Consider the following 14,159-nt stretch of genomic DNA (forward strand, 5'->3'; position numbering starts at 1 on the left):
TCCTCACTAGGATTTAACTTCCACTTTTTAAAGGATGCCTTTTTGCCTATCTCTGCTTCTTTTACTTTGTTGTTTAGCCACAATGGCACTTCTTTGGTTCTCTTACTATGTTTTTTAATTTGGCGTATACATTTTAATTTGAGCTTCTATTAACGGTGTCATTAAAAAGTTTCCATGTAGCTTGCAGCGATTTTACTTTTGGTGCTGTACCTTTTCATTTCTGTTTAAGTAACTTCCTCATTTTTTGTGTAGTTCTCCTTTCTGAAATTAAATGCTACAGTGTTGGGCCCTTGTGGTGTTTTCCCTGCCACAGGGATGTTCAATTTAATATATTATGGTCACTATTACCAAGCGGTCCGGCTATATTCACCTCTTGGGACCTGATCCTGTGCTCCACTTAGGACTAAATCAAGAATTGCCTCTCCTCTTGTTGGTTCCATGACTAGCTGCTCCAAGAAGCAGTCATTTACGATGTCAAGAAACTTTATCTCTGCATCCTGTCCTGAGGTGATCTGTACCTAGTCAATACGGGGATAGTTGAAATCCCCCATTATTGAGTTTTTTTGTTTTAATAGCCTCTCTAATCTCTCTGAGCATTTCACAGTAACTATCTCCATCCTGATCAGGTGGTTGGTAATCTATCCCTACTGCTATCTTCTTATTATTCAAGCATGGAATTGCTATCCATAGAGATTCTATGGTACAGTTTGGTTCATTTAAGATTTTTTACTTCATTTGACTATGCTTTCCTTCATGTATAGCACAACTCCCCCACCAACACGACCTGTTCTGTCCCTCCGATATATTTTGTACCTGGTATTACTGAGTCCCATTGATTATCCTCATTCCACCAAGTTTCTGTGATACCTAATATATCAATATCCTCATTTAATACGAGGCACTCTAGTTCACCCATCTTATTGTTTAGACTTCTTGCATTGGCGTATAGAGACTTGTCACTTTTTAGCTGCCTGCTATCATATGATTTAATTGAAAGAGACTTTTTTTCATTTGACTGTTTCTCATCAGATCGTACCTGTATTTTATCTTCCATACTCTCCTGCTTACTAGGATGTAGAGAATCTCCATTTATAGATCCTCCCCGAAGGCATGTCTCTGTCTGAACCATGTGCTCCTCCACACCTGTTGATTTTCCCCCAGTCCTTAATTTAAAAACTATAATATGTACTAATGCATTATGGGAAAAAATTTCCACTAAAAGAGCCAGTCAGTTATTCTCTGAAACGTAGCAGTGTGTCTTCAAATATACTTTTTAAAATCAAGCTTTTAGATTTTGTATACTCACTTTTGTTATTCAGATAATAATGTACAAAAAAGTTATTTCCAAGTAACATCAGTTATAAGATCTTCACTGCAGTATTTTTTACTTTGTCTGCACTGGAGCATTTTGGCAATGCTACCGCAGACGTAACCCCCAAGCACTTGGGTAGATGCTATCTGTTTACACTCACAACTTCTCCCAAGAGTGCACTGACATTCATACCACTGTTGTTATCTTTGCTCAGAGTAAGTGAAATAAACACAATTGCATCCTCCACGGGGTCCCTTTGCCCCATCGTAACACCAGCATGGCCCGGACATGACAGTTGCAGTAGTGCAGTTGGTTCTCCCAGTACTACTCCACAGTGTTCTTGCCCACAGTCCAGTGACATCTCTGATAGGTCTCTTTCACTTGTCTATTCACACTCCATCTCCTCTGTGTAGGCCAGAGAGCAGCTGGGGTAGTACTCATCTGGTCTTGGCTCTGCTTTTCACTTGCTTTTCCCATTTTCTCCCCCTCCTTGTTTTCAAAGGCACAGAGTCCTAATACTAGCAAAACTTCATTTTAGGTTTTTTCCTTTGGCTTTTTAACAATGTATAATCTGCATAATAAAACTTTTGTATAACTGACACATGTTAGAACTCCAACAATAAACTTTTAAAAGGGGAAGTGGTTATGCCTCATGGGGAGCCAAGCAAGATCTTTTCCATGACAACAAGGCTTACACCGTTCCCCTCACAACATCTTAGTGGAGATACAAAAGAGAAGGAGATCGTTAATCCAACAATAACAACTAGGGTCCTACCAAATTCATGGTACATTTTGGTCAATTTCATGGTCATAGGATTTTAAAAATCATAAAATTTCATGATTTCAGCCATTTAAATCTGAAATTTCATGGTGTTGTAATTGTAGGGGTCCTGCCCCAAAACGGAGTTGTCGGGGAGGGAGCGGGTACTGCTACCCTTACTTCTGCACTGCTGCTTGTGGGAGCGCTGCCTTCAGAGGTGGGCAGCTGGAATGGGGTGGCTGCGGTCTAGGAGCCCAGCTTTGAAGGCAGAGCTTCCGCCAGCAATCGTGCAGAAGTGATATGGTACTGTCACCCTTACTTCTGCGCTGCTGCCAGCGGAGCTGGGTCCTCAGTCAGCAGCTGCCATTCTCTGGCCACCCAGCTCTGAAGGAAGCAACTCAGAAGTAAGGGTGGCATGGTATGGTATTGCCACCATTACCTCTGGGCTGCTGCTGCTGACAGGGTGCTGCTTTTAGAGCGGGCATTTGGCCAACAGCCACTGCTCTCTGGCTGCCCAGCTCTGAAGGCAGCACCGAAGTAAGTGCGGCAATACCGCAACCCCGGCCCCCAACCCCAAATAACCTTGTGACCCCACTGCAAATCCTTTTTGGGTCAGGATCCCCAATTTTAGAAATACTGGTCTCCCTTGTGAAAGCTGTATAGGATAGGGTAAAAGTACACAAAAGACCAGGTTTCATGGTCCATGATGCATTTTTCATGGCCATGAGTTTGGCTGGGCCCTAATAATAACTTAAAATCCAAAAAGCAAAACAGCTATATAACAAAATATGAACTCATGAACGTAATCACAAGAAAAACAGTAGTAGGAACACAAGCTTCTTGCCGCCTCAAGTATGATCACTCCAAAAAGGGGATGCTCACTCTTGCAAAAATCAGGATGCTAGGTCTAAAGTTGATTAATTGTAACACAACATTTGCTCAGGTGAGTTGAATTCAGAGAAGAGCTTTATGAAGAAAATCCCCAAACACTTCTAAAGAACAAATTAGAAATCTTGATAGTGAGGAAATGGCAGCATAGAGCCCAGGTTGTTAACATATAGAGTCGTTGGCATTCTAGAGATGTTAGGGTTTTTTAACTTTAGAAGGAATCAATTGACTATACTTTTTTTTCTGGCTGTTTGAAATCTTAGATACTTAACTTCCTAGAGTTTTTAAGTTTAAAATCTAGACTTTTATGCAGTAAAGGCATAAATGGTGTATGTTCTTATGCTGTCTCTTGTACCAAGATAAGGCATGACTTGCATGTTTCTTCTGGAAAATAAGATTATACATGTAAATATAGTAGATGCTATTGTAATAGATAAATGTGCAGTACTGAGAATGAAACTACTCATATTAAATGTAAGTAGTAAAATACATAGAATGGATAGTTATCCATTACTGTTAATATGTTGATAGCTATAGTACTACACAGCAGAAGATTGTAAAAAGCTGTAAATGAAACTGAAGATTTTACCTTTGGTTACTTGCTTTGAGAGGCAGCATAGACTAGTGGACAGATCAGAGCTGGGAGCCAGATACTCTTGAATTCTGAACTCAGTTCTGCCACTGACCCTGTGGCCTTGGAGAAATCACTTAACCGATCTGCTTTTGTTTCTCTGTAAGTAAAATGGAAATGTCAGTGATTCCTTGCAGGGTTAATATGATGGTTGCTTAGTGCTTTGAAGATGTAGTGTACTTTCATAAAGTGCTAAATATCATTACTGATAATTTAGTTCTGGATAATTTTGTATATAAACTTTTTCAGTCTGGTAACCCTCTTTAATTTCAGTGTCTATGAAGAATCTGCAGAGAGTCTACATCAGTTATCGGACAAGCTCCCTGCTCCTGGTAATTTCACAAGCTTGTGTTTATCTTGAAGGTCCCTGTTCTGAGGAGCTTGCAATCTAAGGACAGATAGTTAGACAGATGTTAAGGGAAGGGGAGCAGCAACTGAGGAATTTTGAAATGTCAGCTAGTTTCAGTCTAGGTGGCATTGCAGAAGTGGGTACTTCAGGGACTTAAACATGGACAGAGTATTTGCCTTGTGAATAAGCTCAGAGAGGTTGGACCATGCATGTGGTATGGAAGAAGTGATGGAGGTAACTGACTGTGAGAAAGCAGATGGAGTTGAGAACATTGGCAGAAAGGGGGTGGAGGGTAGGTAACATGAAGCCCAATGTGTGAGTAGGGAGGAGGCATTATAGAGAGTTTTGAAGCTTAAATTGTATTCACTAACTGATGGGGTGTCAATGGAGAAATCCAAAGGAGAGTAATGTTCAAATTGACAGGCAAGGAAAATGACTAGACTGAAGTTACCAGTGTGTTTTTTTGGGAGGTCAGAGTGGAGGATGTTGCAGTGGTCAAAGCAGAATATAGAGGGCCTGAATGGCAGATTTCACTGTAGGGGATAGAAAGAGAAGTATACATCTTGGAGATGTTGAGGAGGATGAAACAAGACACAGTCTGGTTGCATGGGGCAAGGGAGAAGGAGGAGTCAAAAATAACCTGTATATCATTGATTTGAGTCACAGAGCTGAAGTTGTTGGGGGCTGGAGTTTAAGGGCTGGAGTTGTTGATGATGATAGAGAACAGAGGGAAGTAGAGAATGTTTGGGAGAGAAGATAATGTGTTTTGGTTTTCCTGTGAAGTATAAGCTGATGACAAGACATCAAAGAGGAGAAGATAAAGCAAGAGTCAGCAACCTATGGCATGACTGCCAATGGTGGCATGCAAGCTGATTTTTAATGGCATGTCGAGGTCCTGGCCGCCGGCCTCACTCAGCCCACTGCTGGCCTGGGTGAAGGGAACCCCAGGCTGGTAATAGGCTGAGCGGAGCCAGCGTCTGGAACCCCAGCTGGCAGGAGCTGGTGGCTGGAACCCCAGACTGGCAGCCCGCTGCTAGCCCAGGGTCCTAGTCACTGGTCCCACTCAGCCTGCTGCTGGCCTGGACGGATGGAACCCTGGGCTGAGCGGAGCCAGCGTCTGGAACCCTGGCTGGCAGGAGCCAGCGGACGGAACTCCAGACTGGCAGCAGGCTGAGCCGCTCAGCCTGCCGCTGCTCTGGGGTCTTGGCTGTCGACCATGCTCAGCCCGCCGCTGCTCTGGGATTCCGGCTGCTGGCCCCTTGCCAGCCAAGTCCTGGCTGCTGAGACCCCAGCTGGCAAGGGACCGGCAGCCAGAACCTAGAAGTGAAAGTAAGGGGGAGCGTGCATGCTCGGAGCTGGCCAATGTTGGGGTGCTCTGCTGCGGCTGGAGGCACAGTGTGTGGTGCTCTTCGAGCTAGGGTCCTGCTGGCTGCCGGAACTCTCCAGCAGGCTGACACTGGAGGCCCTGTGCACCGGACTAAGCAGCAGGCAGTCAGGCAAGTCAAAAGGGCCAGCGAGACACGCCATGGAGGTGTCTGTGTTCCAGCCTGTCCTGCTGCTCCTCTCTCACCGCTGTGGCTGGATACCAGGGCACTACAGGCACGTGCCATCCCTGCGGCGTGCACAGCTGCGGCCCCTCGGGGGGAAGGGGAAGGGAGCAGCAGCCAGGGGGTCTTCTGCCACTGTCCCCCATTTTCCTGCAGATGCAGTGCCCCCACACAGCTGGCCTACAGTTCCCTTGGCAGGAACAGCGTGGGGCAGGAACCCATCCAGGTGACCCAGCTGCAACCGGGACTGTCCCAGACCAGCCCCAAGCCCTGTCCCCCCCCCCCCCAACGTCCCCCCTACACACACACACACACACACACACACACACACACACACACACACACACACACACACACACACACACACACACACACACACACACACACACACACACGTCCTGAGCCCCTCATGCCACTCAACCCTGACTCCTGCATGCTCCCAGTCCTGACACCTCCATCATCCACATCCACAACCCCATGCCCTGAGTGCTCCCCCCCATGTCCCACCCACACGTCCCCAGCCCCTGAGCTCCTCCCTCCGAGGGGGGTTGCAGTATGACAGTACCTGTAAGAAATGTAAGTTACTTTCACCCCTGCTGGAACCCCAGAACAGCAGCAGACTGAGTGGAGCCAGTGATGAGCTGAGCGGCTCATCCCGCTGCTGGTCTGGGGTTCCGGCCGCCGGTCTTGCTCAGCCCACTGTCAGCCTGGGGTACTGGCAGCCAGCCTAGGGCTGTGCTCCTGGTCTCGACCCAGCGCTCTTCAGTCACCACCTGCTGTAGCCCGCATTGGAAAACTCAGCAAAGAAAAGCAAGGGCAAGGATCACACTAAACTGATAAGATCTGCATTTTAATTTTATTTTAAATGAAGCTTCTTAAATATTTTTAAAACTTTATTTACTTTAAATACAAAAATAGTTTATTTATATAATATACTATAAATTTTTAGAGAGAGACCTTCTAAAAACGTTATAATGTATTACCGGCACGCGAAACCTTAAATTACAGTGAACTTGGCACACTACTTCTGAAAGGTTGCCTAGCCCTGTGCTAAAATTCCAATAGCGGTGTTTCAAACTTGTTCCTACATTTCTTGATTCTGCCCTTTTAACATACCTGATCACAATCAACAGTAAAGCATATTTTCTTAGAATGTTTTATAAATTTGTCTTTCCTCTTTAAAATGAGATGAATGCTTGGCTCTACAATGTCATAGTATCACATTAATTTGCATTGTATGTGTTTTATTTACAGGAAGAGCCATGGTTGATGTAATACTACAGTCTGCTGAAAGAGATGCCCCCAAGTTAAAAGATTGCTTACCTGCTATTGGTGCCCTGAAACATCTGAAAGAATGGCATTCTGCAAAAATCACTATAGCAACAAATGACTATAAAAGGTAAGATTTTTTTCAATTGTTCAGGCAGGTGCATTATTTGTTTTACGTGAACATACATTACTGTTTTTAAATAAAGCTTATGAAATGTCATAGTTCTTGACAGATATTCTTTAGGAAAGTATGGATTTCTCTCTCAGAGAAGGAAAAAAGCTATCTAGACAATTCTATTACTGTAAATACATGCTTTCAGCAAAGGGGCCGACAGAAATGCAAGCATTTAAAATGCCCCTAATTTCTACGGCACAGTATATAAATATATTTGATCTCATTTTACTTAACTTTCCCTCATATATCTAGTTTTCCCTGATGTCCTGGCTTCATTTTACATTACATATTGTACAAAGTTAATATATTACAACACACACAATTATTATTGATTAACTTTGAATCTGGGTTTGTAATTTTTATAAAATGGGTATCAAGATGGTGTTTTTGTCTTTTTGAAGTTAAGACTAATCACTTGAATATTTTTAATTATACACAAGTTTGCTTATTACCCTCCCGCCTAGTCAGCTCAGTGTAAAATATAGAATGACTTTGGATATGTTTTATTTTTAACCACAAGTTTAACCACAAGTCAGCTGCTTTTTTCCCCATGAAGAGAATTGGGAACTAGAGTAGAGGTGCCTAAGCTTTGTGTCCAATAAGTAGGCTCAGTCCCCCATTGTCTTGCTGTCGTTTGCCATAACCATGTACTTTCTTTCAAATCCAAGCCTGGAATTTGGGACAGAGGGTTAATCCCATAATATGTTACAGTGCTTGAGATCTGGTCAACAAATTTGTGATTAAAACAAGGAGACTAAACGTAGTGCTGAAATAAATGCCTGTAGTTAGAGAAAATATTTACTTGTCATAAGACACCTGCTAGTACACACAGAGGGAGATGAAAAACTATCATGATCAATTTATCACAATGGAAAATGCCATACTTGAAATCAGGAAGGAAATCAACACTTCCCTGTGCAACCTGCTTCGGATCAAGTAGGCTTAGCTCCGTGCTGTGCTGCATATCCTTTATGCATAATGAGGCAACTTAGTCCTGTTCTTACAACATGTAAACCCACAAACAATGAACAAGGATAGGGAGATCCTCTAGTTGGCAAGAGAAGCCAATGTCTTCCCTTTCCATCCATACCTCCTTATTCCCTTTAGTACACAGAGATGGCCAATAGTAGGACGTGCAGACCACAAGACTGCTAATTACAAGCTGACTCATTTTGCCAAGCCAGCCATTGCTCGATACATGCCAATGCACCTTACTGTCATCTTTGTGGAACACGGAAACACCTTCCCCTGCAGAAGGGGCCACCAGCATTTCTGTAAGAGTTTGTACTTTTCAGAGTACAAAGTTTTACATATTTGTCTGTGTTTACGTATTTTCGGGTCTGTTTCGTGCTAAGATTAAGTAGATACATTGGATTAAATCTCATAGCATGTTAATCTGTAAAACTAGATGAAATGAGATTCATTATTTTTTCTTTACATTTACAGTAGCTGGCAAAAAATTGCAGACTACCTATCAGCAGATGTTGTGGCTTCAGATAATCTAATAAATATTATTGACTCAAAAGAGCTGTGGAGAGGAGAGATTCAGGTATGGGAAAGAAAGGTAAATTATTTTTTTCTAGTTTTGGTTAACTTTTTTTAGGTTCACTGTGTATATATGCTGCATGAAATTGTTCACTGTGTATATATGCTGCATGAAATTGTTATGGGATACGTACTGTATTATAAATGCTTAAGCTTCATGCTTTCTTCTGAATTTTTTAACAATCTAATTATATAGGAACAAGTTTTAATAATTAACACTTTTTTTTTAAAACAGTGCAAGCTGATTTTTTTTGTTTATAACTTATATTATAACTAAACTGTGGAGTTTCATGGTTTAGGGGCCTAACTTTTTACCGTCTTTACCTTAGGGGTGTATGTGTGTGGTTTTTTGTTTTTTTTTTGTAAGCCAAACCTTTTGTTGTTCATGACAAACCATTATCCTCTTTCTGTGCTATTTTGTAGTACTCAGATGAAACCCCACATCTAGCACTTGTGCAAAAGCAGCAACCATTCAACTGTAGAAGACAGTACTTGTGTTTGCAATGTCTTAATCTTGAGCACATTACCTGGTTACCCAACCCTAATATTATTCCTACTCAGTTGTTTGTTGAAATCTGTTCGGCCATATCCTTTTAAAGTAATTGTATATCTAATTGACTGAAAAAAAAGGGTTTATTAAAATAATGCTTTGCTTTATGTAAACTTTATTTCATCTTCATCTGCTAGTTGCACTAAATGCTTGATATGCAAGAACATGAGAATTTTTCTAACCTAATTCATCTAATTAAGATCAGGCTTTATATCTGCCTTCTTAAAAATATTCTATTTTCTTTAGTTTGGATTTGAAGTTAGGTTTCCAAAATTTTGTATAAAGAGTGTCTCAGCCAAGCCTTTCAGCACATCGTATTTGAATACTTGCCTCACTGCCAAGAAAACAGCACAATCAAAGACTACTAGTATTTTGCCAGAGGTAAGTTCTGTGTTTGATCTTTCTTTGTACTACAATAATTCATTTTTTTACCTTTCTGAGAAAATTAATAATGAGGGAAGTGGTAGCCAGGATTCAAAAACAAATATAAAAGTACTGACTCTGTAATGTACATCTCTTAAGGCTTATTTTGTTCATATTTTTGTCTGGATCTAATTATATGTCTAAAATATGATACTACGTTCTCAAAGTAGAAATGAAAAATGGTTGATTTCTTAGCTTTCAAAAAAAAATAATGTTAAATACTGCTGTAGCATGTTGAAGCATATATTCATTTATTTATTTGTATAAATACACTTTAATATTAAACACTTTTTTTTCTGAAAATTGCTTGTACTATTTTTACCCAGTGGAAATTGGTCATCTTTTAAAGTTTTTAAAAATTGAAATCCATATTATTGATGGCAAATAATATAAAAACTCCTTTAATGTAACTACATATATGAATTTTAATAGTTTTTTACAGTTAAAGCTTCTAAATATATTTTGTCATTAATTGTATGGTCTTGAATGATTTTTATTTGTAGTATCTGAGAGAAAATCGGCTCAGAAGCAGCCCTGCAGATACTATTTCATATGCATGTGTGTATTCTACAGGGCTGGCTCCAGGCACCAGCAAAGAAAGCAGGTGCTTGGAGTGGCCAATGGAAAGGGGCAGCATGTCCAGGTCTTCGGCGGCAATTCGGCAACGGGCCCCTCAGTGCCTCTCGGAGCGAAGGACCCGCTGCCGAAGAGTGAAGGGATTGCAGCTTTATCTTTTTTTTTTCTTTTTTGTTTTCTTCTCCCCCCGCCCCCCTTCACTTTGCCACTCGGGGCGGCAAAAAAGCTGGAGCCAGTCCTGGTATTCTAAGGAATCTATTGGAAGAATCTTTTTAAGCACCTTCCATAAGTTTGCCCTTTTAAGATGTTTAATTATATTTTAATTTGACTATATATTTGAAACCTTCCTCTCTTTCTCACCCCCATTTCCCTACTTCAAATGTGTTCCTAAATAATGACCCAGTTCAGCAAAGCACTTAAAGCAACTGATTAAGTCCCATTGAAATAATATCCAAAATATAAAAGTTACAAATTCTGAATTTAATTTCTTTTCAGGTTTTTCATTATTATGGTCCTGTGTTAGAATTCATGCGGCTGGTGATGCTCTCAGATCTGCCATCCTATTTTGTATCAGATCTTGAATTTGAGCTGTATCCTTTTGTTTCAAAGCTCATCTCTCTCACACACACACACACCCCGGTACCGGTTCGCAAATGGCGGGGAAGAGAACGGGGGCTGTGGTGGGTCACCTTAATTTGCTAAATTTATGATGTATATTTAGTTATGTCAGAAGTGTCTAGATTATATAGACAGGCACCTTTTAGTGCTTTTATAAAACTAAATACGTAAAATAAAGATGCATATTAATATTATTAAACTATTTTTCTGATTATACCACCAATTATGTCAAGTACTATGTAGTGTATAAGCTGATGTGAGACTATGGTAATGTTTATCTTTCTATAGAATAGTGACACTTCTCTTGTTATAGAAATCTGTGATTTAAAAAAACAAAACAAAAAAACCTTTCAAAATATATCTCTGGGTGCATAAAGGTTTTAACATATTTGCAATTTCCTGAGAATGTTTAATAAGATCTAATTATGAATAGGTGATATTAGAACTGGAATGTCTAATGAAAATTTTTTCCCATATGGAGGATTTCAGGTAAAATAAACTATATTCAAGTGATTCAGAGTTAAAATTGAAGCTAGAGCAGATGCAGAATGTCTTCATATCTGAAACACTTTCCTTAAAGACACAACTTTCAGCTCGTTTAACACACACTTTTTTTTGCAAGCAGCATAAAATATATATAAACTTTTCCTGATCAAATGTACATTTTAGAGCATGAGTTTGAACTACTTATTGAACCTTGTAGCCCTCATGGTGTGCACCTAATATTTGTAATTCAATAACTAGGAGGGGGAAAGGAATCTTAAATACTAAATGCATTCTCATGTGCTAACAAGAATTTTGTTTAAGGAGAACATAGACTAAATTTACTATAGTTATGAAGAGAGGACTTAAAATAACACCAGCGTAGTCAGAGGTTAAATGTATACATCTTTGGAAGCGCCCTTTCTGCAGCCCCCATTGGCCTGGAGTAGCGAACCGCGGCCAGTGGGAGCCACGATCGGCTGAACCTGCGGACGCGGCAGGTAGACAAACCGGCCTGGCCTGCCAGGGGCTTTCCCTGAACAAGCAGCGGCCCTAGTTTGAGAGCCACTGATTTTGGACTGTACTATATATAAAAAAAGTGAGAAATTCCTCCTGCTCCCAAGTTTTTCAGAAAACAGAATTACAAGTATATTAATTTATACTTTTTCTGTTACATTGGAACTGACATCTGTGGCAGCTCTTTTGTGAACTGGAGGCAGTATTGTAGCTGTAAGGGTATGTCTGCACTGCAAAAAATCAAAATAAAACCCCAAACAAAAAGTAACTGTGGCAATGAGTCTCAGGGCCCAAGTCAACTGACTTAGTTTTACGCTGTGAGGCTAAAAATAGCAGTGTAGATGTTTGGACTCGGGCTGGAACCTGGTGAGAGGGAGCGGATCCTAGAATCTGCACTCTAGCCCAAGTACAAATCTCTGTAGCACAAGCCTGAATCAGTTGATCCAGGCTCTGAGACTTACTGCCATGGGTCTTTTTTTGCAGTGTAGGCATACCCTTTAGTGTCCTGAGTTAATAGACCATAATACTCTATATAGATTGTGCATAGGCATATTTACATAATTTAAACGACATTTACCTGATAGAGAAGCCTCCATCCATAGTAGTAATTATCCCTACATATAATAAAAGGAAAAAAATCATGGATTAGTTTGTGACATGCAAATAGCATGGTCAGAGGTAGGCAAAAAGCCCTGTCTTTACAGCCTGCTTAAATAAAGAGTCCTTTGGTACCTTATAGAGTAACAGACGTTTTGGAGCATGAGCTTTCATGGGTGAATACCCACTTCGTCACATGTATCCAATGAAGTGGGTATTTACCCACAAAAGCTCATGCTCCAAAACGTCTGTTAGTCTATAAGGTGCCACAGGACCCTTACTGCTTTTACAGATCCAGACTAACACGGCTACCCCTCTGATGCTTAAATAAAGTAGGCTCACAGCCTTATGAAGTTTGTCATGCTTAGTTTTGTAAGTGGAGGTATAAAGTGCACTTGAAGAAACACACTGCCTTTGATCTAATGCCATGATAAAATTAAACAAATAATCTTAGCACGCATAGTGGGCTAACAGGTTGAAACAAAGAGGCCCATGCTCCTATTTGTAGGATGAAGAGGAGAAGGAAGTATTTTGCTGGGCACTCCTATTTTGTTAGACTGACACTCCACTAATGTTGAGCTTTTCTGCCTTAAGTAGTTTTAGTATGTATAGCTTATTTCAGTGTGTAGAGACACTTTTACACAAAATGTGTACAATTTAAAGGGAATGGATAGCTAAGGAGCCCTTTGTCTTCTAGCACACAAGTTAAAATATCATTCAGACCAGCACTTACTTCAGTTGATACCATCAGTCTGATTTTAATGCTGCCAATCAAATGCCTATCAGAACTAAGAGGTGACGTTTTTATCATACAGAAGGATATTCCATGTACCGTTAAATCAGTGCGCTTAAAAACAGAGAAATTGAGGAAGAGAAATATAATTAGGCCTCTCATTAAAGCCCCCCAATAAAGTACAAATATCACTGTAGTCAGAATGCAAATGCCCATCTTAAACTGAACCCACCCATTCATTATAATGAACAGCTTTCTGTAAAGGACCCACGAGGAATCATTCATTCATACGTTGAGCACACTAGAAAGGAAGAACATAAAAATACAAATCTAATCTGTTATCAAGGTCTGTGGGTTATATCATTATACAGTTTAACCACTTTTCTTTAAGACCTCATGAGTTGAGTCCTGTCAGTACCTCAAAGGATTAGATCCTAAATGATTATCTCAAAACTATCACCTGCTATTTTGGTGGTGAAAGATGAATTTCAGATTTTGTTCCAAAGGACGACAACCAAAAAAGTAAAGAGAGAAACACAAGAAGGCAACTCACCACCCAGGTGGTATGAGTGCTGCTGGTGCCTGGATTGCCTCAGTTATGGCAGTATATCTGTTGCTTTGTAGAAGCTATCAATCAAATCTGCATTCAGTGGGAAGTTATAAGAAATTCAGGCTTCAGCAGTAGCATCTGATACCAGCTGATTAAAATCTTGATATATATTGCTGAAGTAAATCATTTACTGAATCTCTTACCATTATGACAGTTAAGTATATAATAATTTGCTCCTACATGGTTACTTGAAAGTTTTCAATAAATATGCTGTATAGCATAACATTTATTTACAAAATGCCTGAGTTAGTGTATTACTCCATCTGATGCGGAGAATTTATTCATTATAATGCTTTGACAATAATGAGGAATGTGTTGGTGGTTTAGTTTGTATTTAGGTGGATTGAAAAGTTTCTTTATGCAGAATATGATCATACCATGATTTATAAAATAGCAACAGGTAAAAGTATTTGAAGATGTGGCTCCTTAAACCTTTCTATACAGAAACTTGACAAGAAACAATATCAATGAAAAGTCTACACTGCTTTTGGACCAGATTTCTTCTCTCAGTGAAAAAGTATAATTTTTATCAACTTGCAGCAATTTTTTTTCAAAATTATTTGTGCATAATCTATTT

At 40.2% G+C, this 14,159-nt stretch overlaps 1 protein-coding gene across 5 annotated transcripts in view; it reads left to right on the forward strand.

Annotated features, from left to right (window-relative positions):
• Positions 1-14,159, forward strand: part of MTBP (MDM2 binding protein) — a 65,920-nt gene that overhangs the window by 12,329 nt on the left and 39,432 nt on the right. For 3 of the 5 annotated variants that reach the window (XM_030553762.1, XM_030553758.1, XM_030553761.1), the window contains exons 5-10: positions 3,865-3,923; positions 6,742-6,886; positions 8,378-8,495; positions 9,273-9,407; positions 10,521-10,615; positions 14,027-14,099. In XM_030553762.1, coding sequence (XP_030409622.1) covers positions 3,865-3,923; positions 6,742-6,886; positions 8,378-8,495; positions 9,273-9,407; positions 10,521-10,615; positions 14,027-14,099 — 625 coding nt within the window. The remainder of the gene's footprint in view (positions 1-3,864; positions 3,924-6,741; positions 6,887-8,377; positions 8,496-9,272; positions 9,408-10,520; positions 10,616-14,026; positions 14,100-14,159) is intronic. The other 2 variants (XM_030553760.1, XM_030553759.1) reach the window with 2 other exon arrangements.

This window comes from Gopherus evgoodei, chromosome 2 (genome assembly GCF_007399415.2).
Source record: "Gopherus evgoodei ecotype Sinaloan lineage chromosome 2, rGopEvg1_v1.p, whole genome shotgun sequence".
In the NCBI taxonomy this organism is placed as follows: domain Eukaryota; kingdom Metazoa; phylum Chordata; order Testudines; family Testudinidae; genus Gopherus; species Gopherus evgoodei.